Genomic DNA, 27,371 nt, shown 5'->3' with positions numbered 1-27,371 from the left:
GTCCGCGGGTTGCGGCGAAGGCGGGGATCAGCTCCTCGGCAGGTAGGCTGCGGTGCCGGTGGTTTCCAAGAAAACCAAACCCCAGCCCCTCGGTTCCTGCTAGATTTCAGGCGCGTTTTGCCCCCGTTTGTTTTGATGCGCGGTGTGTTTGCACGATCCCGCCACCTCGGCGTGTGGCTGCGGGTTTTCCAGCTTTTATGGCACCAGATAGCTTCCTTGGAACTCACTTCTTATTTTGCGTTTGTGTCTGCTTCCTCGTTGCATGTCGCGTTATACAAACCCAGGTAGGAAGTACGGTATAAAAATGAAGACTGTAGGAGTGCTGAACGCTACCACATTTTTTAAAGTACTTGTAACAGGAAGCAGGATAAAGCTTGGCATAAATCTTCTTGACCCGGTAAAACACTACAGAAACTATTTATTGCATAATCGCGATCAAACAGGGGCTCTTTTTTAACTGTTCGCATGACGACAAGAGCAAGGCTTTGGGTGAAAGAGATGCCTGTAGAAATACCAGTATCACACCTAGCGAGCAGCTGGTCTGACAGTCCCGGACCTGTGCTGGTCGCAACCGAGACGGTGCTTGGCAGCGGCCTGCGGAGCCACAGCTTGGTAGGAGCGAGCGACCCATTAAAAGCTACTGAGCTGAATCAAGGTTCCAGTTTGTTTCCAGCAGCAGCTCTTAAGTTTGGAGAGTTTTCATCAGGGACTCGAGCAAAATGCTGGATGTGTTCTGTTTTTCTTCTCCATAAGTTCGGGAACTGCATGCTTGTTTGACTTGGACCATTTGTATTTGCTTGGATTCTCAAAAAACGAGTTGGAGTTGCTAAATGAACACACTTGCCTTTCATATAGGTTGCGAAATTGGAGTGCTGTAAAAGCTGAGAAATTGGCATAAAACTTGCACAAAAATTGTTTTATAATGCAGGATCCTTAATTCAGATATTTTAAATTAATCCTTAAATGAGAAATAAATACCCATTACTTTTCTTTTGTAAACGATGTTATGGATTTCCTCCCTCCCCACCAAGAGTAATACATTAATTTTTTAATACTTTGCATTGCTGTATTTTCTATACATACAGTTTTATCTGCATGAGCCCTTCTGGTCCTTTTAAACGCCTCTTAACTGTACTTTGAAAATGTTTGTGGAAAAGTAATAACTTACTTTGGACTGAAATAAGAAATATTCCTCATTAAAGTCCACATTACTTTATATTAACAGGTATCAGGAGTTGAAATGACATAGAAAAGTCTTCAAAGCGCTGACTGCGAAATGAGCTCCCTCCACTTGATGCTGAAAGGAGGTACTGTTTTCGGTTGATTTGAATACTGATAAGATCGCTCCTTTCAAGGTGGTTTGGCTGCTCTCGTTGCCTCCAGTTTGACATGAGGTCGAAGTGGGTGGATAGGTAGCTCTTCACTGTGCTAGCATCAACCGGTGGTGGCCAGTTATGTAGAGCTACAGATATCCATCTTTTTTTTTTCTCCTTTCCCCCTCCTCCTGTGCTTTGGTGAAAGTTGAGGCAGTACCTGTAACAAACACTTTGTTCAGATTTAGAACGGTTAATACTTTGTCTCACAGTTGAACTGGAATTTAGCTTATAAAGATTTAACTATTGCAGGCTTCTTTGTGAATATTCTTCTTTGATTTCTGTGACTTCATTTTGGTGTAGCTTCAACAGAATGTCTTGGATAATGGGTTTTCCTTAAAGGTATGGCTTTTCTGTAGTCCTGCAACTTGCAGGATTATCCAGAAAGGAGGCATTTAAGGACTAAACTTTGAGGTCATCACTTCAGTGTCAGAATACCACAGCGGATAACCAGATCCACTTCCAGAGGGTGCTTGTGCATCGTCTTGTGTGACTCAGCGTTCATGCGTGCCCCTGTAAAATGATCAGCTGCATTTTGTTTATATATTGAGCATGTCAGACAGGAAAGTTGGGACCTCAGGAAAGTGATAGACTGGAAACAAGGTATAGTCCATTAGAAATTTTATCTTGCTTTGCTGTCGTGGTTTAACCCTGGTAGGCAGCTTAACAGCTTATGCCTGTTGACAGGAGCAAGCACAACAAGTAGCAAGGTGTGAGCCGTATGAATTGTTGTGGTGGGTTGAATCTTGTCTTGGTGGTTGCACTTTGGAGCAAGTGGCCACACATGGGTTTGGTTCTCCACACCCACTCCCCTCCCCCCCATTTTAATTAAACTGTATTAAAGTTTTACTTAAAAAGTTAATGCAGTTCTTTCATATAGGTATGCCACTAAATTGGGGCACTTTATACCTCTATGCTATCGTGTTGTTTGCAGAGATGATAATGAGTTGCCTTTGAACCACGATTTCTGTGTTCTTCTCTATGGCTCAAAGGCTAAGGATCTGTTGGTTGCCCTTGCTGTCGTGAGTCCCTATAGACAGGGATCAATATTGAAAGTCACTTAAATTAACAGTGACGTGCTGATATGCAATCGAGGGGCTTAGATGCTTTTATGCTACTGTCTTGAGCATTTTGTCATTGTGTTGGCCTTTGCAAGGATCTGTCGTGTCCATGTATTTATAAATTATTTACAAGTAAAATCTTTTAAGAATTGGAGACAGAAAATTTGGAAAACAAAGATACAGGTTTGTGCTTTGCACAGCTTCCTGAAGGACAAGTTTGCTAATTCCGCTGCGTGCAGACGTAGGGACCCAATATGTCTCTAAACCTGTTCTTATGGCATTTAAAGTTGGCAGTGTGCCTAAGGCAAGTAAAAGGGCAAGTTCTGTGAAGATAGACATCCTGCAAAGAACAAAATGTCAGTATCTTAAATTCGGTCCACATGTTTTCTATTTCTGTTTTCAAGATGGTAATTTTAGAAATTTGAAGAAGCAGTAGTAAGTTGTATTTTGACTATGGGAAGATAAATATTGGGAAAGTAACTTGGAAACCAAACCTCTTCTTTTTTAGTAGCTTGAACCACAAAAAATGATTGGTTGGTGGTGTGGGGTTTTGTTTGTTGTTTGTTTGGGTTTTTTTTTTCCTTATTTCTTAAAAGACTTCACGTATGTTTTTGCTTTGAGCCCAGCAAGCTTTGAGCTGAAACGTTTTCCAAACTAAGTATGTAGGCAGTGTCATCAGTGAAATTGCCATTCTCTCTACATAAGTGAGATTTTTGAGCTTCTGTGGTTGTATCACAGGGGCATTTCTTGTTGCTGAGACTGGGATAGAAGGCACTACAAGGCTAAAGTTGTTAGGTATGTGAACAAACATCTGCTTTTTAAACAAAGGTTGCTGTTTCACATTTGTGGATTTTGGGTAGTGTTTCTCTGTATATTCTGCTTAAGAAAAGGTGTAAAAACCTTGTGTGGTCACTTGAAACCGTACTGACCAGAATAGAAATGCTCCGTATACTGTGAGGTATTGCAACTACAAAAGCTAGAGGCTTCTTCCCTTCTTTCCGGAGTTTTTAAGCTTTACCGCTGCAATATGTGAAAGGTGTGTGTGTGTGAATTTTGAAAGAATAGAACTTTAAAAAAGTTGAGCTTTAGCATACAATATTAGAAAGACATCCACCCTTGGTACTGGAGACCAGTAATGGGTGCAAAATGTAAAGCTTAACCTGTTGGATTGCTTAGTTATTCTTATCTTGCCCTAAATTTAAGTATTCTTTGTTTCCTTTCAGTGGTTAAATCTGTCTTACGAAGTGGCTACTTACGTCTGGTTTTGTTGCTTGCTTGACACCTGCGTAATGTTATCTTGTTTTTGACAGAAACTTCAATTTCCAAAGGTCTTTGCTAGAATTCTTGGTCAGTCTTTACTGCAAGTTTTGTTGTTGCTCTTTTGTTTTAAGTCATCTCTCTAGTGTAGGCAGAGGGATGCTCTTGCTTTTACATTTAGGATGTCTGTAGGAAATTTGGTTTTGTATGTGTATGCTGCTGTCCAAATGATGTGTTTTGTAAAAGCCTTTTTTCCCCTTCTCCACTCTTTACAGGTAAACTGAAACTCCAAGAATGATGATCAGCTCACTGGCAAGTTACAGGAAAACCACATACAAGGCAACTAAATAAAGACTATGATATGAGTGCTTTGTCAGATAAACTGTCCAAAAGAAGTACATACTTGGAGGCTGTTACATTGAAGTGTTGAGCTCTGCTCTGTGTGTCCCTCCCTACTACCCCAACACTTCTGCGTATGAAATGTTTCAAAAGAAGGAGCTGGTGTGGCTTATTTGTCACTAAAGTGAACTACATTGGATATAAAAGTAAGTCAAGGCCATGTGTGTTTTTCAGGGAATACCATCTCTTCTTCCAGACATTTCTAACTGGGTAGAAGGCAAATATTAACTGGGACCTGTGCAATGAATGTTTTGCAATGGACTGCTGTGTGGGAAACCAGATTGCTTTAGAGTGAGAGGCAGCAGTGTGCAAAATAGTCAGGAACTGAGGAAAGGCAAGACAGCTAAACGCAGACCTTAACCTATAAGGAGCTGTCAGAAAGGAAAGGGGTTAAATGTTTGCCAGCTGGCTCACAGTAGAAGGCTTGGGAAGGGCTCTGATGCCATCTTGCCAAGGAAAAGCAGGCAAATCTGAGAGGATAGCAGACCTTGGTTAAGGTACAAAGGTTTCATGGAAGCGACTTGCGGGCCATGAGGGCAGTGGGTGTCTGTTCAGTCATGTCTTTGTTGGAGAAAGCTACAAAGAAGACCTGAGGTGTGAAGTGAAACTACAATTCTTCAACACTTTGTTTGGTGTCTGACCACAGCAATTCATATTAGCTGCGGTTTCCACACGTTTGACTTTAGATGCCAATTTAAGTGCCAGATCACACCGGAGTTACAGTGTGCTTGTCCTCCTGCAGAGAACTACAAGTTTATCTGCTCTTAAAAGCAGTGCTGCCTCAACTGTGCAAGAACAGTTCAAAGAACAAAACCTCATACATCTCTGTGATTGTGTCTCTCGTAAGCATGTGAAAAGAGGAGTAGCTTAATCAAGCTTGGTTTCTAAATTATACAGTATAGTTTAAATCACTGTATCCTAGCATAACTTGTCTCTGCTAGAGGGTTGGTTGGGTTTTTTTGGCTTAACTATGCTGGCAAAAGAAAATTACTCTTTATGCAAGAGTGATTCCAGTAGAAATTTGGAAAAATTCCAGAAGAAAGCTGAAAACTGAGCAGCCTTCTGTGGAGGCCAACAGTTGCTGTAGATGAAATCTTCAAAGGCTGGGGCTAAATTACCAAACCCATTTTTTCCCTCCCCAAGATGACTAATGCTTCTCCTGATTTTTTTTAAGGAGTAATGCAGGGTGCAGAGGACAGTGCAGCTTGAACACTCTTACCACACTAACAGAAAAAAATTCTTCTTTGCAGCAGAAGATGACATCTACATTTTCGCTCATTGGTCGTCTCATTCTACTGATACCTCTGTTCAGTGCTGGTAAGTTAAATACGTTGTTGAAGTTACCATTTTAAAAAAGAAAACCTGCAAGAGACGAGTTGTGTGTATTTAGTAGAAAAGAGTTACTGGGAGCAAATAGTGGATTTGGGGTTTGTTTTTGCTTCAGCATATTGAAGATATCCTGAATGCCTCTTCTTGGATTGAAGTTGCACTGGGGATGGAATGGACAAATTGACGTAAATATTTTTAAATCTAGCCACATAAATTTAGGGTACTGAGGCTTTCATTGGGCTCTCCCTGATTCCTGTGAAGAAAGTGCAAAGAGATTGGCTTCCTTGACTTAAAGTTAGTTGTTGAATGCCTTCTTTAAGAGACATGCTGTAGCTCTAGTCCTGAAAGCAGTAGGGCTCAGTTTCCTTTACAATTAATTAGTAGTATTTTTAATGGTAGATTTAATTTTTCAGTAAAGTTTAGGACTACATAAATCAATAATGCTTGTCTTGCTGCTCTTGGCATAAGCAGTCTAATATTAATGTCTCTGAATTAGTTTAAGCTCCATAGGAACCTACTTGGAAATCTTTAAATTAGGTGATAGGAAGGTGGTAGGACTGGAAAGATTACTGAAGACTTTTTTATTTTGAAATTGAATACATTAGCTTTGTATTTATACAAATCTTGCTGAATGACTGCAAAATCAGTTCAGTCAGATGTTTTGCAGTTTGATAGGAATTCAGTGTTGCGCATGTATGCAAAAGTTTGGAAGCTTTAAAAATCTGCTTTATAGCCAAATGGCCTGCTCTGTTTGTGCTAAACTGGTATTCTCCAAGTAGTTTTCACTTGCAGATTTGGGATCATGATGACTTCTTGCAGTATCTGTCCTTCTTTCTCTGGTATTTTTTTGGCTGATGTTTAAAAAACTGCTTGCTAGGCTGCATGGTTATGTCTTGTCAACCTGTTACACAGCCATAATTATAAGAATTCTGTTTATGCTCGCCTCTTATGTGATGTTCAGAATAATGTTCATAATTTAAGGGGCCTTCTGGATAAAGATGACAGAAATTGCAAATGCAGTAAGGAAATAATACATTATAGTCAAGACTTCTTAATCTAAATACTACGCCTCTCCAAATTTTCTTTGTATTATGACATGTTGGTTCACAGACTTCTTTGATGTGTTGAGATCTTGATCTCATTCCATACTGTCTTGTGCTTCAGGTCAAAAACAATCTTCCCGCCCCCCCCCCCCCCCCCCCCCAATTTGTTTTTGGCCCCACAGTCATAATGGCCAGAGTACTGTGAGGAGCTCTGCATTGCTACTATTTGCACCATGCTTTTCATAGATAGTATCTACATTAAGAATCTGGTAATTCTGCAAATGTACTAACATGCTCAAATAACCGGGACATGGCAAGTGAGTTGTGAAGCTTGTGTTGCCTGGTGAATCCCACGTATCTTCTTATACCGTGGTTTGCACTGAGGCTATTGGACTTACACGTACTTGTTGCTGACTGCCTTAATAGAGGGAAGTTGTGGCTTAAGCTTTGTAAAATGTGTGTTTTAGATCCTCAAGCAGAAGGTGCTAAACAAACAAAAAATGGTAGCCTTGCAATGTTTTAATGGTAAATTGTTACAGAAAGTTTACTTTCTAATTCTGTGTAACTTGGAATGGATATTAACACTTCTAAAACATAAAAGTATACAGATTAAAAGCATTGCTAATTTTTTTCTTATTTTTTTAAATAGAAGAATGCATTATTTGTGATTACTTTGTGCTTGTTGGAGAGCCTACAGCTATTAGTTGCCCAATAATTACATTGCCAGTGCTTCACTCTGATTACAATCTGACGTGGTATAAAAATGGTAGTGCTACACCAGTAACCACAGAGAGAGACGCCAGGATCCATCAGCGAGAGGGCTTGCTTTGGTTTATTCCTGCAACGCTGGAAGATTCTGGACTTTATGAATGTGATGTAAGGTAAGGAAGGGAGGAGGGAAACAACTGGCTTGCTAATGCTTACAAGTGTGATAATATATTTTGTGGAGCTTGAGTGTACAGAATTTTTTTTTTTAGGTAGCGAGCTTAGAACAGTTAAAAGCACTGTTTTCACCATGCTTTTGTTTCTGTGCTGCCTTTTTTTTCTTTTCTTCCACATATGTAGCATTGCAAAAGTGGGTCATACAGAAGACTCTGTATCTTAAAGCATGATAATATTAACAATGGTCTGTGTGGGTTGTTTGTTTGTTTTGGTTTGTTTGTTTGTTTTGGATGAAGTGTAAGATCACAGGGAAAAGTCTTAACTACTTCAGCTTTTCCTGTGTTCCGATTGCTGTTTGATACTGACAGATCAGAACATTTTGCTTTCTTCATTGGACATGGTTAAATGGAAGAAGGGTCTAAGAAGAGCAAACTCTGCATGTTATGCAGTATAACCACATACAGACTTTCTGGAGAGCTTAGCAACTTTTTGGGAATCCTTTTAGAAATTTACAAATTAAAAGGCAGAAAACCATTCTTATGTTTTATTTTAAAACATTACCAAATGTTATTGGTCAAAAATGAGAATGCACATGAAGAGCAAAGCAATGTGCTAGACAGCTTTAGAGACAGTGAAAGTAATCTTTCCCCAGTACTGCTCAAAATATCTGGGTGCACAGAGAAGAAGAAAAAAGGAATAGGTTCTTTTCACCTCTTCAGTACTTTAAAGCTCTTGCCATATTTACAGCTCAGATTAGTGCACTGGACTTCACCACTTCAGGTGGTCAGATCTTAATTATAATGGCTGAAATTCACTGTGTGCTGAACAGGAGATTAATTTTGGGAAGGCACACAGAAATTGTGCTTTTCCTCATGGTCCTGCCACAGCACACTGAGAACAGCCAATGCGGGCTTTTTGGGTGACCCAAAATTTGTTTTAGTGGTGTGTAGTTATGTGTACTGGTGTGCATACAGTACGTCAGTTATGCTGAAGGGGTTTGGGTTATGAATGTAGTAACAGTGATCAGCAAAAACTTCCAGTGTAGGCACAGGTCGCAGGCCTGTGTACCTTCCTGCTCCAGAGTCAATAATGAAGCTAAAATTGGAAGTCAGAAGAAATGTAATCCTTTCAAAGCTAACCAGTTAAATAATTTTAATTTAGTCTTTCCTGCTATGTTTCTAGTTACTCTAGCTATGAGACGTGTTCCCGTGGGCACCTCACATCCCTGGCTTGCATAGTGTCAGCAGGACAAAAAACTTGCTAAAGTTCAGTTGTGTTAACTGTAGGCTACATTTTGCGCATCAGTCACTTAAACCGTAATTACAGAGCTTGTCAAGGTGCAGTATATAGAAGTTGAAGCCAGGACTGTCAAAACATGCAGTTCACTCTTCTGGAAACTTCTCCCTTAGCATAGCATTGAGAAGTGAAGAGTTGAGCAATGAATTAATAGAGAGTATTCCTTTACTTCTGGCATAGGCTTCTGGTTTCTAGTGCCATCTCTCCTCTGCAGAGCTACTGTACCACAGGTTCTTGTGAGCTCTTGGTGTGAAGTGGTTTCACATTGATATTGCACCTTGATGTATGTGTTATTCAAAAGGCCTGTCTCTCTTCTGCTAAGAGTTACAGCCTGTTTTTCTTGATACGTCCCTCCAAGGAACGCTGAGATGAACCTATCTTCTCCTGTTCATTTGGCACCGAGGGTGTTCCAGTGCAGATATGTTTTGGGTTATGCTGCAGTACTGTGTGTTGGCAAAAGTAGCACTGAAAATGGCAAGGCTGGGTTGGTGCTGGGGGCTCCGTAGAGTGTCAGCTCTGAGAAGTCCTGGCATCCCCTCTGGTGCTTCCAGAGCAGACCCTGCTTCTGCTCACAACACAAAATCAGAGCTTATTCCCATCTCTCGGTCTGGAACAGGGGGTGAGGAGCTGAGGATGGTGTTTAAGAGCTGGGGGGGCTGCAGCAGGGGTGTTAGAGGCAAGGCTGGTGGAGATGCTGAAGTCCCTCTCTGTAAACTCCCTGACTTGCTGGAAACAAAGAGCCTTGTTGTTAATGACCTGATTTGTCTGCTGTTCTAATTACAGGAGCCTTAACCACTCTAACCAAAAAACTATACATTTAACAGTTTTTAAGAACGATAACGGTTTGTGTTTTAATGGAAAAATGAAGTTTGAACAAAAAGTGAGGAGCACAAATACTGGAAAGATTATATGCCCTGATCTAGAACATTTTAAAGATGAAGACAATAGTCAGCCTGAAGTACACTGGTATAAGGTATTGTGCACGTGTATTTCAGATATACAAGATATGAAATATTCTGTTTAAAATGTGTTATGAAGTAACTGTGAAAAGCAGCTTTTGGAGGGGAAGGTTTATTTCCTCTACAGTTTGAGTAAGGCGTCTGTCTTGCTACACTATTGGGGAGGTGTAATGAGGTATGGGAGGCATATTTTAAAAAAACAGTTGTCCATTTTTGGACTGCAAGTTTTTTCAGAGTCAAAAACGTGTTTTGGTTTGTTGATTTGTGAAAATCTAGTTTATCTTTCAATTATTTTATGTAGATAATAAGTTTAAAAACTTAATGTTTCCTTAAATACAAGGCTCTGCATAATTATTTCAGTTTCGCAGAATATTAGGCTTGTCCTATCTGTTGATCATGGTGTGGTGTTCTTATGCCTCTTGCTCTGATTCTGCCAAAATACTTTGTAGACTATGCAAGCTTAGAAACATGTATTTCATCCGCGTTAAGGTAAAATTCTAAAGTAGTTCAACTCTCAATTCTGATGCTGGTATTAAAGTAGCTACATGGGCCTGTACGTGTAAAATAATCTTGGTGCTGCACCTATACATCTTCTTTTGAGGTGAAGTGATTCTACACTCCTTATAGGTCAGAGAAGAGAAGGAAGTTTTTCACTGTATTTGCATTGCCACAGGAATGGTAATACACCCAACAGCACGAGGTACTGCTACAGCAGCTCTCATTCATCTCAGTGAAGTAGGAGTGCAGGCATGTATTCTCATAAACTCTGCTACATGCGTAATAACTTTTATTACACTCGAGATAGATAACTGTCGAGCTATTAAACGAAGGCAGTGAACTAAACCACAGCATTTGAAAACTTAAAGGATTGGCTGCAGTGATTTTTAAAAAGTGCAAATGCAGCAAGATGTCATCAGGCTTCATGTTAGAGCATAGTGATGCTTGGATAAGAACCCACATCGTGGCTTTCAAAAAAATCAGTATTTGGCAAGTATTTTAATAATCAATAGAGTTCAGTAACTTATTTAATTATCAGATTATTAGTTCCCTTAAATCACAGGTACTTTTGATATATTTAGGAGTGTAAGCCTGGATTTCTTGAAGACAAGCGACTTCTTTTGGCAGAGGGTGAAAATGCTGTCTTGATTCACAACGTAACTGTACAAGACAGAGGAAACTACACATGCCGTATGGTATACACATATATGGGAAAACAATATAATGTTTCACGAACCATGAGTCTAGAGGTTAAAGGTGAGTGCATTGAGGTTATTCTCTTCTCTTTTTGGCTCTGCTGTAAATATTTATATGCAGGCGTAAGCTATTTGGCATGGTGCTTTTCAGCTCTGTGAAATTAGAGTTGCGTATCTTCTTTAATTAATTTTTTCCTGAACGTAAAATTAAAATACAATAATGCATGTTGCTACCCTTGAGCATTGCTTCTCAGGAAGAATTGTCATGGGGAAAAGAGAAATGCAGGGTTGGGAATGAGAATTAGAAGGCAGCAGGGGTTACTGGGGTGTGGGGGGGTTGTTTTTGCTAAAACAAATAATGCACCATTGAATTAAATTAAAAAAAAAAAAAAGAATTTTTGCTGAGATCATTACAGCAAAACACCAGCTTGTGGCCCTGTTGGTGAACTTGCTTGCAAAGTTCACTAGAATCTCAGTTGATGGGAAAGGAGATGTGACAAGCTGTATAAATACTATAAAGTTAATAAATCTTCCTCTGGAAAGGATTGGCTTGCTGTTGGCACTTGGTTGTGCTTTTCTGCACACGGGACTCAGAACTGGCTCTCTCACTCTCCCAGTACTGTCATTTATTGCTGTGATCATTGTGATTGCATCTTTGTAGGCAGCGTTGCTGATGCACTGACCAGTACCGTGATAGTAGTTCTATCAGAAAAGTTGGCTGGAGGTAGAGTGTCCATCTTTTTAGATTAAATCGAAATTCTGACTTTAGGTAGGTGATACAAGAACAGTGGGTTGTTAGCAGCGAGTCCATACATTGTGCAGAATGATACAATTCCAGCCTAGTTTAAGTGTGTGCTTGTTCACTCTTTTACTTAAACAGATATTCACCTGATCTAGGTGTTGATACAATCCCTCTTTCTCTTCCTTATCCATCTCTCTGACAAAGTTAATTGTGTTTTTTGGTTTTGTTTTTGTTTTCTGGTTTTGTATTACTTTTATATCAACTGCCAGTAAATTTGAGATTTTTTTTTTTTTTAAGTATTTTTAAGGTAAGCGAAAGCCTCTTGTTAACTTGGAAGCTAAAATAGAATAATTTGGATAGAGTACAGCAAATCTTATGAGATATTTTCTGTTGTAAATTTGAAACTGGTAGTAAGTATGACACTACAATAGTACCAAACAGTAAAACAAAACCATTGTAAAACTATCAGTTACAGTAAGTTGTGGAACTCTTCTTGCCTGAAGATTTTATTTTTCTCTTTGTTTCTGTTAGAAGGACCACTGCAGATGAGACCAGAGTTTATTTATCCGAAGAACAATACAATTGAAGTAGAACTTGGTAAGTAGTGACTATTTAAGAAGTCATTAACATTCAGTAAAACAAATAAGCTCCTGGTCTTTCTGAAATAACATGTGAACTGTTCCACTGACTTCAGCAAGACTGGGAGATAGGCACATGGATTGAGGATATCTGGAAGACAGATGATAGAACATGATTCCCGCAAGTAATTTACGGGGGGAATAACTGTGTGCCTAAGATTGGAGTCTCTTGACCAGCAGTGTTGGGTGGGATGCATTTATTTATTTTTTTTTTTATTATTATTATTGCCATCTGTCCTTTGTACCACTTCTTAGTGTCTATGTCTTGACATATCCTCAGTATCTGTGGAAATATGGTTACATATATGTAACATGTTAGGATGGTTACCAGTTGACCAGTTCAGTAGTTTTTCCTCCTCCTGTATGTTTCTTGTCTCCCTTCTCTCTCCACAACCTGGATTTTATTCCTCCTTCTAGGGTATTACAAGGTTGCAGATACTGATCTTTTGTGAAAGAGTGAGCTGCTAGTTGATGGATATCCTAGGCATTGTTTACCTTGGAAATCTCTTAAATAAGAGATTCTAGATATAAGGAATGACTTCTTCCCAGTGAGGACAGCCAGGCAGGACAGGAGGCTGCCCAGAGAAGTTGTGCCGTCTCCGTCCTTGGAGGTTTGGGAACCTGACTGGATAAAGCTCTGGGCAGCCTGGTCTGACCTCAGAGTTGGCCCTGCTTTGAGCAGGAAATTGGACTAGAGACGTCCCAAAGTCCCTTCCAACCTCAATTATTCTGTGATTCTATGGGCCAAGTATATGGTATGCAAGTCTTTTCCTAAGCAAACCTATACCTGTTTAGATTGCACCATATATTGGACAGAGTTGTGTGATACTGATGTAGTCCAGAAGAATGAGTTTTGGAGCTGCTTGAACTGTAATTTTTTTTTCTCATTTTGCACCAAGGGGAACTGTTTCAAACAAAGTATTTGATTAAGAAGGGCATTAACTGATTTTGGAGAAGTGTGATTGGCTATTTACTAGAATTTCCTAGTACAGGATCTAAGCTGTCTTGTAATCTTTTGAGGAAGGATTATTACCAATTAGATCACTAGAGAAGCTCTGAGGAAAGGTTGCGTTGGGGCTCTGGCACCATATGGGAGCTGAGGCTAGAGCACTGTGGACTATTCTTATGTACGTCACACCGATGGTAGTCCCACATAACACAGCTACTTTTGCTGCTGCTTTTTCTGACATTGAGCTTGTAAATACTGTGTATCTCATGTTGAGGCTTCATGCTTCTTTTCACATCACATGAATCATTTTGTCTGGCCCGAATTCTAACTTTGAGTATATGGTATTAAACTGAACAGCACTGAAATACTGGTGGGTTTTGTGGTTTTGTTTGTTTGTTTGTGGTTGTTTTTTGTTGCAGTTGTTTTAGGTTTTGGGTTGGTTGGGTTTTTTTTCCTTTCTTTTTGACCTCAGCAGCTTGTGAAGGATATCTCATTCTGAAGTTGCCAGGTTCTGGTGAGGATCAGTAGATTTTGACCAGAATAATGAGTGAGCTTTAATAGAAATTATGTTCCTCCAAAGTCCTGAAGGCTTTGTTTTAAACAGTGGGAATATTGAGGATCTGATCCAAACAGTATTATTTTATAGACTTCAAGTCCTGTAGTCTTCAGATGGTTATTTAATTCTGTTGGAAATACTCTGAAGTGGCTCAGCAGCCTCTTCTTTTCTGGTAATTACATCTTCTCTAGCTTCATTACAATTACATGCTTGAAAAGCTTTTATTTGTGCTGTTCCACTAATAAGGGAATTTGTTCACCAGATCTTAGATTGAAATAGAGAGACTTTCAACAGTCATTTTTTTACCTCACACAACCCTAACCTTTATGTGTGAAAACTTTCCTTTTCCTTTGTAATTGAAACTGTGGAAGAAATGAAGTAATATTAATGGTGGGGCTTCCCTGTACTGCATCTCCCACCCATTAAAATATCATGTAAATCTCATCTGCAGTTCTGACTGGTAATTAGTTATGACTTCCCATTTAATTCAGAAAAATTCTTACCAATGCAGCTTCTACTCAGAAGTCTGATCTGCATAGGCCCTTAAAAGGCTCTTTAATTTACTGAAGACATCCTTTAGGATTTTCTTAATCCTTTATAGTACTTGCCAAGAAAATGGAGAATTGAGCAATTATTAGTCTAGGGGCTGCCTGTGACTTTCAGCCTATATTAAGATGTGTTATGGGACAACTTGTTTAGACTCATTTTAGAATAGCATTTGGTCCATATTTGTTATGGCTTGGACACTGCATTAATTAAAAGTTGCTGATGTATTATTGGATGCCTTAGACCAGCTAAGGTGAACAAACCTTGATTGCCTTGCAGACATTAGGAAAGCAGTCACACGTGAGACTAAAAGGAGACACAAAGCCTTTGCCCACAAAGTGGGTTTGTTGCGGCTACTGAACAACTACAGACAATTCCCTACTAGAGGGCGGCCTTTTAAAGGAAGTTGGTGAAGTTTTTTGTGTGTGTTTTTCTGGTGGTTGTTTTTTTGTTTTTTGTTTGTTTGTTTGTTTGTTTTGTTTTTGTTTTTATTTTTAAAAAGGCAGTGTCATTCAAAAGTAATATTCTCTGTCTGGTACCTTTAATGGGATGCTGGAAAAAAAAATAGTCTTTGCTCCTATTAAATGCTTGACTCTGGGGCAGAACCTGGAAACACGTGCATGAACCTGGAAAACCTGTGTGCTTTTTGAATGAGAAATGGCAGGAGAAGGTTGTGTAGCAACTTAACAGTGCATTCATGAATGTATGGAAATGGAGGGTATGGAACACTTGAGGGGTTTTCTTCCTTTCGAATTGCTGTGCAATGCACTAAACCACATCTTTAGAAAAAATCATTTTTGTGGTGGAAGGACATGAGGGAAGAGACTGGGGAGCATCTGTGATTTCTAGGTGAACTTTTGTTCAAGTAACTGCTTTGCATGTGAGCTAAAGGTTTATTCCATACTTTTGATAGAGACTATCCCTTGGTGGAAGCATCTAGATCTGATGAGGTTCTAGGAAATTAAACACTGAGATCGTTACATAGGTGAACTGAGAGCCCACCTTCTCCTGTCAAATCATAGCTTCCATGGGTAAAATACAGAAGGAGAGGACTCCAAGAAAGCTGCTTACCTTTCTGTAAATGGAGTTCTCTGAGGTACGTCGGCAATAAATATATTCTGCAGCTTGCCTTACTTTCTTAATACTGAGGCATTCTGTAAGATTTGGACTCTTGGTGGCAAAGGAGCCGAATGACGGGTGAGCTTGCTCTGGGAGCAGAGCGTGAGAGTATTCAGAAACCATCCCAGTGCACAGTGTTGGCCAAAAGACTCTGATCTGGAGTAAAGATGTGCATGGTCACTAAGAATGGGATTCAGCTCCAGGGTGTAGTTGTCTACATATAAGTATCTGCATATGAGCTAGGGTCTTTAATTCCTACTATTATCAATGGGGGCTCAATTCAGTTGCCTACACATAGATGTCTAGTGCTGTTTTGGGTGGTCTGGCTCCTCTAGCAGTGCAGGTTTCTTGAAGATCTGGGGTCCTATCTGCCAGCTCTATACGGTTGCCTTGGATGCTGGAGAGCATCTCAGATGTCACCATACTGTGTACATGCAACTGATTTGAGCCCTGGAGGTCTTTCAGTGGAGTCAGTGGAGTCTGGAGAGCCATTCAGTTGATAAGGTCCAGGTGTCTACTTTAATGTGAGTGGACTTCAGCAGAGCTGGACTCTGTTATAGCTTAGACATCTAGCTTACATGTAGACGTGAACATTTAGACATCTACATTTAGGGTGGAATTTATATCCAGATCAGAGACACCCAAGTGTGGATTACAAATGGATGAGTTTTAAGGACTCTGCTTTTCATAAGGTAAGTGGGTTTTTCGATGTCCCTCCTTTTCCCAGCTGTTCCTCAATCACTTGATCCTGCTTCTGTTACAAGACCTTCAATTGCCGTATTTAAATGTTTTTTGTAGGCTCTCATGTAGTTATGGAATGTAATATATCAAGTGGCATAAATGGCTTGATTCCATTCTGGCAAGTTAATGATGAGGATGTTGATAGCTTTGATAGCACCTACAGGGAACAGTTTTATGAGTAAGTATCCTTATACATTCAATTGTAAGTGCATTTGTAGGTGAAGTAATCTGCAGTAATTTGCAGTGAATTCACCATAAAGTTGACTACTAGTCAAATGTCAGTAGTCATTGAAAGACTGATTAGAGGTCTGCATCAAGTACATTATATTCTTATTGCTTGGTTTAAAAAAAAAATAAATTATTATAAATACTGATGTATCTGATACAAATGTAATGAAGCAATCATATGTAGGTTTTTATAATGCTGTTGTGAAACATACAATTTTGTAAGGCTTATTTATGCATTTGTTCTTACATAATCCTTTTTGCTAATAGATTAAAGCCTGCCTTCTATCACTAATATGGGAAGGATAGATTGTTCCAAAACGAAAGATCACCCAACTTATTTTTATTTGTGAAGTTGGTCCTTTTCTAAGTAGAGACACAGCTGCTAATCCTCAAGAACACAAAACAGAAGCTCTTGTTGCAGGACATTTAGGGTTTTTTTATGTTCAGGAAAATTAAACACAAATTAAGCTGATAAAACCAGCAATTCTTTCAAGAGAGCAGGACCTTTGTTACTCAGTGACTGGTCTATGCTGTAGCAGAGTGTGGATGTGCTGTTTTCTTTCTCATTGTATCAATCACTGCTGTTAAATATAACCCTTAAAATGTAGTGCAAAGAAGAAAGAAAGAAAAAAATCTCAGCTGATCAGTTCACACTCATGCAGAAGCATTGCTGTCCCACCAAGTGCCATCATCAGTGCAAAGTATGGCTAGAGAGTTAGGTTGCAGACTGCTTTTAAAATGATCTTTTTCATTTGTCTTTACCTGGCCTCCAGAAGGAATCTTAGTTCTACTTTGTCCCCAAATTCCTTTAGGGGGAATTATTACTTTCGTTATAGATCTGTATACTTGGTTGTTTGCCTATAAATATTAGGTCCCCAGCTTATGGTCTCTAAAGCACAGCTAAGTCCATTATTCTTTAGGGCGTGAAGTTTCTCAGCTTCACTAGTTAGCTACACAGAGCTGCACATGTGTCTTATGTTTAAAGTTATAATAACTGCAGCTTCTTCTGAAGCCAACTCAGTGCTGCTATTAAACACATCTTCCTGAAAAGCATTTAATATATTTAACTTAAATCTTAACAGAGAATTGCTTTTTGGCTTGCTTGGAAGTGATCTGCATTTCTAATCACTACCCTGCCTGATAATTTTCCCATGCCAGAGATGGAGATATGCAAAATACATCCTGTGCAAGTTCTAATTAGGATTAATAGTTGAAAGTAAGTTATCCAGTATCAGAGAAATGAACGTAATTGCAATAATAATGTTTTATTTAAAAAAATAGTAGCAATGTCTCAGCAATTAAATTTGTGGAGCATTTGCTAGTAGCAAAGCACACTGTAGGCATGGTCAACATTATGGACTTGAGGGCTTACACCTAGGAGGTAACTCTTTCCTCTGCTGGGAGGAAAGTTAAAATTGACTTGAACAAATCTGCACGTGTTGCAAAATGATGAGGCTTGTATTGGCATCCCATGACAGAAGTTGCTGGCAATGATATATGTAATAAAAACTGGTCCTTCAGGATGTTCTGCAAGTTTTCCTCCTTGAGTACATAAGGTGACATCACTTTGGTATATAGAGTAGGATGCCAGTTTGTAGGTATCTTCCTACTGTGGCCCCTCCCGCCTTATACTTGTAAATCTACCTTAAAGCAGGATGGTATTTAGCAGGATAGCATATTATATCTCCAAGCCTCTTGTGGCAATAGATATCAGACATAAAGGCAGTATCACCATGTTTGTTTGTCATTTGACACCAGGGTCACCCAGCTTTTGTGAATTTTGTTCATCGTTATTTCCTAAGTTGGTCGGCACCATTGACTGTGGACACTGTGGGCTTGGGGAGTCTGTTAGTGTATTTAGAGAGGTTTCTGCTTCATCATCAGTGTAAAGAATCCTGGTAGATGGTTTTTCTCTTGACACTTTTATTACTAGTTATTACTGGTTTGAATAATCTTTCATTCACAGAATCATTTAGGTTGGAAGGGACCTCTTGAGATTGTCTAGTCCAACCCCCCTGCTTAAGCGAGGTCAGATAGAGCAGGTTGCTCAGATAGAGCAGGTTGCTCAGGGCTGTGTCCAGTTGGGTTTTGCATACCTCCACAGGTGGAGACTTCACAACTTCTCTGGGAAACCTGTTCCAGTGTTTGACCACCCTGACAGTAAAAAAGTGTTCAGAAGGAATTTCAGATGGGAAGGTGTTTCAATTTGTACTCACTGCCTCTTGTCCTGTCAGTGGGCACTGCTGAAAGGAGCCTGGCTCCCTCTTCTCACTCCCTCACAGTATTTACACACATTGATAAGATCCACCCCTCACCCCCTGCCCCCGAGCCTTCTCTTCTCCAGGCTGAACAGTCCCTGCTCTCCTGTGTGACACATGCTCCACTCCCTTAATCATTTTCATGGCCCTGCACTGGACTTGCTCCAGTAAATCCATACATCTCTTGTACTGGGGAGCCCAGAACTGGCCCCACTACTCCAGGTGTGACCTCACCAGTGCTGAGTAGAGGGGAAGGATCATCTCCCTCAACCTGCTGACAGTGCTGTTCTTAATGCAGTCCAGGATGCCTGGGGACTGGTTATTCCTCCTCAGGTGCAGGATTTGCCTTTTGCTTTGAACTTAATGAGGTTCCTGTCAGCCCATTTCTCTAGCCTGTCAAGGTTCCTCTGGATGGTAGCATGACCCTCTGGTGTATCAGCCATCCCTCTGAGTTTTGTATCATCTGCAAAACTGCTAGTGGTGCGCTCTGTCCCACCCAGCAAAAAAACCTCAACAACCCAATGTGTATGAAAAATGCCAAGTCACCTCTGGTCATGAAGCTGTTTGTTACAGGGGTGATGTATACTGTGCTTCACTGGCTTCTTACATTTATAGAGGTAAAAAAAGAATGTTGTTGTATTTGTGGATAGATGAATCTATCCCATGTTAAGCACTGATATTTCAATTTCTGTATAAATGTTTCCTTTTTACCCTTTTTTAATGACAGAGAGGGGATGCCTCATGGACTTGCTGTATCTGGAACAAAATTTAACATTTCAAAAGTGAAAGTAAAGGATTATGCTCATAAATTTTTCTGTCACTTCATATATGGTTCTCAACAATTTACAGCCTACATCAAATTGGAACGCCCAGGTAAGAGATCTCATCTTGATAAAACGGTGATCATTGATGCTTCCTTCTCAGTTAGTTTGACAACACCCTACTGAGAGCTAAAACTGCGTGATGTACTGTTGTGCAAAGTGGGCAATGCAGCTCAATACCTTTCTTTGTGAGTTTTTTGTTGTATTCTTAGAAAAATTAAAGAAAATAAGACTTTTAATTTGCTTTGTCTTCTCTCATTCAGTGTTTTAGGAAACATTAATGAAAGACTCCAATTTATTTGAAGCAAGTATGAGACCTCAGTGGAATACTGTGCTTCATTTTACACACTTGTACTTAAAGAAGCATGTGGATCAGGGGAGATCATGTGTGTAGAAGAGCAGTGAAAAAGGCCAAGTCTCTAAAAGAGCTGGGGGGAAGACATAACTAAGTGTGGAACAGACTGTCAAAAGGACATGAATGTATACGTGGACCTGGTTGTCCTATCCTTCAGTAACAAATAATGGGCTCAGATTGCCAGGAGAAAGAAAAAAGAAAATCTGTTTATATAGTAGGAGAAACTCTAACAGTGATGATAGTGAAGAAGTGAAATAGATTGCTTGGAAAGGTTATGGACTTTCCATTACTGATGCATGTGCTGTGTTATCACCTTCTAAATAGGCTCATGCATGTTGATTGGGAGGATCCTGCCACTTGTTGGAGACCCCAGTCTTGTGCTCAGAGACAAGGATAAGTTTGACCTATTGCTGGCTAGCGTGAAATTTTCATTTTAGTAAATGAACTTAAAGGTAAAGTGAGCTTTAAAAACTCAAATGCAAGGCTGAATAAATTAATTCTTTTTATTTAAAAATAGATACACAGAAAAGCAAATCACCAGATATTATGAGTGCCCATTTTTTTTAATTTAGCTACAATAGCTCTGGTCTATTGTGCTTGTATTGAGCTGGCTTTGTCAACTATGAGCCAATCCTTTGACAAATGTTATTCTCAAACTTACCTTTAACTGGCCACGTTGTAAACAAATAATTGACTGAAAGTGGATCTGAGTTCTAGCTTGTTACATAACTATACATTCTTCATAAAGATTGTCAGGGTAGGATTTAACCTCAGAAATATTTTAATATGCATGAACTAAAAAAATGCAGTTTGTAGAGGGTGTTTGTTTTAAGGACAACAAATCTATTAAGGACAACAAATCTATTAAGGACAACAAATTAGTAGGTTCAATGACAGATCTTCGAAGAGGCTAGAGACAATGGAAAGCTGGTTGGTCTGGGGAGAATAGCATGGTCAGGAAATCGCTTCCCCACTTCTGAATTTCTTGCTTTCTGACTGATAAAATTTCGTACAAGAATTCTCGCTCCACTGCTGCACTGGATATATGTCAATATTTTGGTGTTTCAGCTGAAGAGTAGCCTCATTTGTCACATTGCTAAAGTATCTTTTCTCTGAAAGATAAAAGTAGACTTGTCAAATAACAGTATTTGCAGAAAGCACACATGAAAAACTTTCAGTCCTATTCATTCATTCCTTTTTTTAAAAAAAAAAAAATGTTTTAATGACTAAACAATTTTAAACATCTCTTTTGTCTTTCTTTGGTTCTAGTGTATAACTGCATTTTGTTTGTTTGTTTTCTCTCATTCCACTCTACTGCAGCTCAGAACATTCAGGGTTACTTAATTGGAGGAGGAGTTTCTTTGGTATTTTTAGTATTTTTTACTCTCTTTATCTACAAGATCTTCAAAATTGATATTGTGCTTTGGTATCGGGACTCCTGCCGTCCTTTCCTGGGTAAAAAAGGTACGTTTGTGTAACATTGCTGTGTGTTGTAATGAGCCTCTGCCTTCCCTTGCAAAGCAATGAGTTAACCTCATGGAGTGTGATTGGTCTTCCTTGGGATTTTTGGAAGGATAACATGTTTTTAGGATGTTTAGAATTAGTTCAGATAACAAAAGCATCTACAGGGGAAAAATCAGCAACTTTGCAGGAATCCACTACTATCATTCCTTTCCCTGAAGACCCACTTCAGTGGTTTGAATGCTGTTCTGACAGCAGTTGTTCAGATTTCTTTTAATTACTGTTCTTACAGAAAGGAGTAATACAGTGGAATTGTTGGGTGTTTTTTATTTTCCATAGACGAACCAGGACAAATTTCACTTTCTTTTGTTTTCTATTTGAAGGCACTTCTGATTATTTTACTTTCTGTAAATTCCTGGCGTTCAGAAAAATGTTGATAGGGGTGCTGTCTGTGAGAGTATGCTGAAGTACGGGTCATTTCCCAACATCTGAGAGGAGGTACATGGCTAGAGAAACAGAAAATATCTTCTAGAGGTATTGAGGTTCTGTTAGATTTCTTTGCAGTCTTTTAAATTTGGTCTTTCTGAAAAGTTTGTTCGAAAATATCTAATACAATTCAGACCTGGAAATTTGCCAAATACTTTTTGTTTTCATGTCTAAGTGGTTGCTGTGTTTTGAAACTCCAGGTTACAAAAATGACCTATGAGTTATGTGGCAGCTGGAATTTTAAGTGTTCAGTTGTACTACTGGAACTGCTATTTTCCACATAATTCAGTGATAACATTTTTTTATTTAGAGTTCAAAAAAGAAGATTCAAACCTACGTAATTTTGCAGATCTCTTTTGCCTATTCAGATCCAGCATACTGAATTCTAGAAGGCCTGATTCTGCAAATATTTCAGGATTGGTATAATTATACATGCTTAAATAATAGCAGGATTAGGACCTAAAGCAATGATTTAAGTGGGGAAAAAAGAGTTTAGAGATTTTTTGTTTGCTTGCTTGCTTTTGTGTCTTTAGAATCCATTTTTATATTACTCCTATTGCTCACTCTTTAGTTTCAGATGGGAAGATCTATGATGCTTACGTTCTGTATCCAAAGAACAGAGAGAGCTGCTTATATTCATCAGATATTTTTGCTCTGAAGATACTGCCAGAGGTCTTAGAGAGACAGTGTGGATATAACCTCTTCATATTTGGGAGGGATGATTTACCAGGAGCAGGTAAGCTATCTGAAGACAAATTGCACTCGAGTTTTCTCATTGGCAGCTGCAAATAGAACTCAGAAACAGGCAGTCAATCAGATGTGATTCTAAATATCTCTCACCATCAAATGAGTTATGATTTTCTTATTCTTTCTGATGGAGAATGAGAAATGCAGCACTGGGTGCTCCCATGAAGTCTGATCTCAGCCTTTCCCTTGTCATTATTTAGCTCTTCTAGGTTTTTTCAGCGTCTGGCTAGCCTAGACATCTGGAGATGGAAGGATGCTGAGGGGAAGAGGAGTTGAAATTGTGGTTGTGAATGATAACTAATGGCAGGAGACATGGAGAAGTAGGTCCCGTGAGTGGTGGGAAAAGAGCCTGTTGCTTTGAGGTGCCATTTGACAGCACGACCTCTCTACTGTTTCATTTTTATTTGCTCTGAGAATTGCTGTCAAACCAGCGGGATGTAATAAAGGGTATAACGGATGCTTAGACAGTGCAGGTGGAAAAAAAAGAATACAAAGCAACACTAAGTTATCAGGAACGATCAGCTATCAAAGACTACTTGCCCCTAGTGAAAGTTCTTACAAAGCATTGCCTTCCTTGCAAGGCTTTAAAATCCTTGTGGAGGTTTCCTCTGTGTGTGTATGCGCATCAAATTTGCATTTCTAGCATCTGACACTGAAAATTCTAAGTCTGTCCCACTGACTACTTATGTGAGGTAAAATGATGAAAGTCTTCTGAATCCTTCCTGGTCTTATGACTTTAAAAAGACAATACTTAGATTGAATAAATTTGCGGAGTAGGCCTTAAATAGAAGGTTTTGTTTTAAAAAAAAACAAAACAAACGGGTGTGAACAAACCTACATGAGGTGGTTCGTGGATCCCTTTTTTACATCTGAAGGCTTTTGGTAGTGGTTTGAGAAGGAAGGGTTCCCTGAGAAGTAGAATCTAAAGTGCTGCTTTATTTTTCCAGCTTGAGAAAAAGCAATAGTCTGTTCTTAGGGTTAACTCATATGGTTTTTTGTGGTATTTACCATATTTTGCTGTTTTAGAATTAATTGTCTGGAATGCCATTGAAGGGAGGATTCTTTGCTTTCTCTTCCACTTATATGTAGCAAAAAACAGTTAAGCATATCAGAACAAACTGTTTAGGCAAAAAGATCGTAGTTTTATCTAGGCCTATGATTTTGGAACTTGTTTTTTTGCAATTGCACCTATGATGGTAATAAAATGGCATTAGCGAGATAAGTAGTAGATAGTTGGTAGCTCTTCCCTGTTTATGCAAAACAAGAAAGTAGACATGCAGTCTGATGGGGTCAGATTGTGTTGCATTGTCCAAATCTCTACTTGTTGGCTAACTCAATGTAACTGCTCCCATGCTCTTATCCTGTCCCTATTTGTGAGGTAAAGTGTGTTGGCTCAAATATCAGTGAACGAACCAGCTGCAACATGTTAGTAACAAAAAATAGAAATATACAGCCTTAATTTTGGACAACCTTTTTCTCTACAGCTGTGATCAGCATTGCTGATGAAAAAATCCGTCAAAGTAGAAGAGTGATAATTGTTTTAGTACCAGAACCCTCCTGTTACAGTATTCTAGAAGATGTGTCTGAAAAGCAGCTAGCCATGTATAATGCTCTTATCCAAGATGGCATTAAAGTAATTCTCATTGAACTTGAAAAAATACAAGATTATGCAACCATGCCAGAATCCATCAAATATATTAAGCAAAAGCACGGGGCTATCCGATGGAAAGGGGACTTCTCGGAAAGGTCTCACTCGGCAAGTACCAGATTCTGGAAGAAAGTGCGCTACCACATGCCATCCAGAAAAAATGGATCTTCATTAGGATTGCATTTGTTACCAAAAGACTTTAATTCTCCCTAAATAGCAAAAGAAAAATGACACTTAATGACTAATTCAGTTCACATAGTTGGTGATGGATTGATTGAAAGTCTCACGTATCTGTTTTGTGCAGACAATCTTATCCAAGTTTTCTGGATTGAAGGTACTACAACTTCATCTGCAGATGTGAATCATTTTTTCTTCTGGCCAGATCAACAGGACACCTTGAAATGTTGTCAGTAGCACAGTGATGACATGGAAACCACATAGGAAGTACATGAGGCCTTTTGCAAGAATTGCACTGTGATTTGGTGGAATTCTTTTGGTATTAAAAATGGAAGGGGGAAAAAAAAAACTATCAAAAAACCAGAAAACTTGTTTTTTGCAATTAAAGGTTGAATATGAAGGGAATTATATTAATTATAATTGTGATATTATGTAATGGGCATGGTTGATGCCAGTAAATGTTTTTATTTCAATCTTTTTAATGAAATGACACGAAACTTTTCTTTGTTACAAGTTCATTATTTACCTTGTTCAGTTTGCTGAAAGATAAATCCCTCTGTTACTGCATTAATGTGTTATCGTCCAAGAGAAAAGGTAAGAGACAATCCCAGCCCCCCAAAAGTACTAGTGAACCTGACAAAGCATAAATACTCTTCCCTGATCTTTTTTTACATTTTAAAGAACTGTACCATTTTTAGTCACTTGGCCCTTGCAGACATCGTAAAAATACCATTGTAATGTTGTATGGAGTCAAAAAATTAATCTCCAGAGGATTCCGCTCCTCCCCGCCCCCCCAGTTAAGTGACTTAGTATTTTTGTTCTTATTTTACCCAAGTGGAACAATTAGCTAATGACATAGACTCTCTCATGGGGAGTACAGGATGGTTGGCTTCATCCGCCTTGCCTTAAGGACCAGATCAAGGGGCTTCAGGGCACCCATTTCTCGTGGGTCGCTGTTGCTGAGGGAGAGCAGATCTTCCCTCCTGTTCCAAGCCAGGGTGCTGGCTCAAGCATTTGTCAGCTCTGAAAGCTGAAGCTGGCTGAACAGACTAATGTGGCAGAAATCGTTCTTTTCCTTGGGATAGTATTCTCCCAGACTAGTGAGTTTATCTGGTTCCCAGAGGGTTCAGAGTGCAACGGGAGAAGAGGAGGGGTGGTGGGACCATGCTTTTTGGCTCCAGATGTGTTTAGAAAATAGAGCTAAAATAGCATTGTTGCCCAGTGCTCCTTAAAGTGAGAGAGAGAGAGATGCCCTGTGTTACCCCCTGCAGCTGCTTACTTTCCTCTCTCCCTCTGCCCTGATGATGTAAGGAATCTGAGGTGACTGTACTGACTTTGGCTGAGGCTGGAGTCACAGCTTCCAAACAGCTGTTTGGGAAAGGAAGTTGTTAAAACTTACTGTACATGTTGAATCCTTTCTCTTTCCTTTTTTTTTTTTTTTTAAACAATATTCTGTATGCCACAATTGTTAACCCTGAAGTTATATTTGACTTGTTTGTAGGCAGTGATGTAGTTTGTAATGATCAATTCTTTTTTCGGGGGAGGGAATTGATTTAAAAAAATTATCAAATCTGTTTAATGCTATTTTTATAGCTATGAATTTTATAGGAGCAGGAGATGTGAGAGCCAAATTGCCTGTGCTTTTCAGTCTGTCCTTGAAAGTTACGTTTTTAAGTTATGAGATCTAGTTGTATATGGAAGCTTCAGGATTTGACTGTTGCTGCCTTTAACTGCTGCTTGCAGCTCTGAATTCCTGTGTGTGTCCTATCAGCTTCTCTCCTGCAGCACCTTTTGCTCTCCTGTCATTCAGACTCCAGGCTATCTTTTCCCACGCAGCTCCCTTATCTTGGAACAAGCAACCTACTATTGTGTCAAACTCCATCACTTTCCAAGCTGTCCTTGAAGGCTGTTGCTAATACAGCATTAGGCAGAAATTTTCCCTTTGAGTTGGTCCTTTGATATCTCCACTTTTTCATCTGAAAAAACTCATGTTCTGCATCCTTCAGATTTCATCTACTCATTTTGACGCTGCAGCGTTGGCTTTTTCTTCTATCATGGCTCAAGCATTTATCTTATGCCTCCATCCTCAACCAGACAAAACCGACAGTGTGAGGTGCCATCCCATGGAAGAACTGCCCAGTGAATGTGGGATGGTGTGACCCTCGTGTTCTGCCTGATAATTGACAAAACCAGTGGAAATAAGTTCTTCTCCCAGCTAAAGTGCTTTAGTTACCTCAGTGTATGCTGGAAACTTGAAACTCTGCTTCTGAGACACAGTGCCTTCTGAGCTTTGTGAGTTGAGTGTGTGTTTGGCCGGAGTGGAATAAGAATCTCTTCATTTCAGGATAGGAGGGAAAAAAGTGCATTTGAAATGTCCGACTGTTTCAAACTGTCTTGGTACTGGAGTTTTTATTGATGGATGTCATGTATGTATAGACCAATGCACATGCATATATTCTGTTCTCATTCTGTGTTTTAGTCAAGACAGAAGTGTCAAGGGAGGATCAGTTCTGGTCATGATGTGCCACATTCACTTAGCTGTTGCACACAGTCTGCTTTTAAATATGGTGTGTGTTCAGTGATAGCCTGTTGTAGGGTAGAAGAGCCTTGAGATCCATCTAAAGTTACTGAGATCCATCTGAGCAAGGCTAATTGTTACGGTTCACATCGATAGAAGAATTTAGTAGGACAGAAGCTGTATGGTTTGGTCACAGAACTCTTCTGTAAGAAGATCCCTATATCAAATGTGAAGACTAGACACTGGAAGTAAGGTATTTGTACTCTGAGGACTATAATACTGACTTTATGCTTCCACCTTGACAGCTCGCAGTATGCAGGCCAGCCAACAGAGTTCCAGTGACCTTGGGCCTCCTGAATTATTTTTGCTGACTGGAATAGATTGAATGAAAAACTGCTACTTGTTATCCCTACCTTTAGGGATAGGAAAGTTACTTTACTGAGCCAAAATACTGTTTTTTAAAGAAATTTGTTCCTTTTGATATATTTATACAAATGATGCTAAAGTTTTCATGTGTGTTATGTAAAGGCACTTTGAAGACAGGTCCATTTTTTAATTCAATAAAGGCACTACATATTTTTTTCTTACA

The 27,371-nt window shown here is 39.3% G+C and overlaps 1 protein-coding gene across 1 annotated transcript; it reads left to right on the top strand.

The window, feature by feature from the left end:
* On the top strand, positions 1–27,371 carry LOC127013124 (interleukin-1 receptor type 1-like). Its single transcript, XM_050891786.1, has 13 exons — positions 1–42; positions 1,226–1,307; positions 3,967–4,236; positions 5,341–5,407; positions 7,112–7,343; positions 9,424–9,613; positions 10,679–10,853; positions 12,066–12,131; positions 16,141–16,261; positions 19,297–19,442; positions 21,066–21,209; positions 22,264–22,428; positions 23,924–27,371. The coding sequence occupies exons 4-13, from the start codon at positions 5,347–5,349 to the stop codon at positions 24,298–24,300; spliced, it is 1,677 nt and encodes a 558-aa protein (XP_050747743.1). The 5' UTR covers positions 1–42; positions 1,226–1,307; positions 3,967–4,236; positions 5,341–5,346; the 3' UTR covers positions 24,301–27,371.

Source organism: Gymnogyps californianus, chromosome 1 (genome assembly GCF_018139145.2).
Source record: "Gymnogyps californianus isolate 813 chromosome 1, ASM1813914v2, whole genome shotgun sequence".
Lineage (NCBI taxonomy): Eukaryota > Metazoa > Chordata > Aves > Accipitriformes > Cathartidae > Gymnogyps > Gymnogyps californianus.
The sequence above is the reverse complement of the archived record's forward strand: the minus strand, read 5'-3'. Positions and strand labels throughout refer to the sequence as shown.

Bases quoted from the DNA above. Each gene is read 5' to 3' on its own strand.
- LOC127013124 (XM_050891786.1), top strand. From the start codon at position 5,347: ATGACATCTACATTTTCGCTCATTGGTCGTCTCATTCTACTGATACCT. The intron at 5,408-7,111 runs GTAAGTTAAATA...TTTTTTAAATAG, and splicing joins GATACCTCTGTTCAGTGCTG to AAGAATGCATTATTTGTGAT. The intron at 19,443-21,065 runs GTAAGAGATCTC...ACTCTACTGCAG, and splicing joins CATCAAATTGGAACGCCCAG to CTCAGAACATTCAGGGTTAC.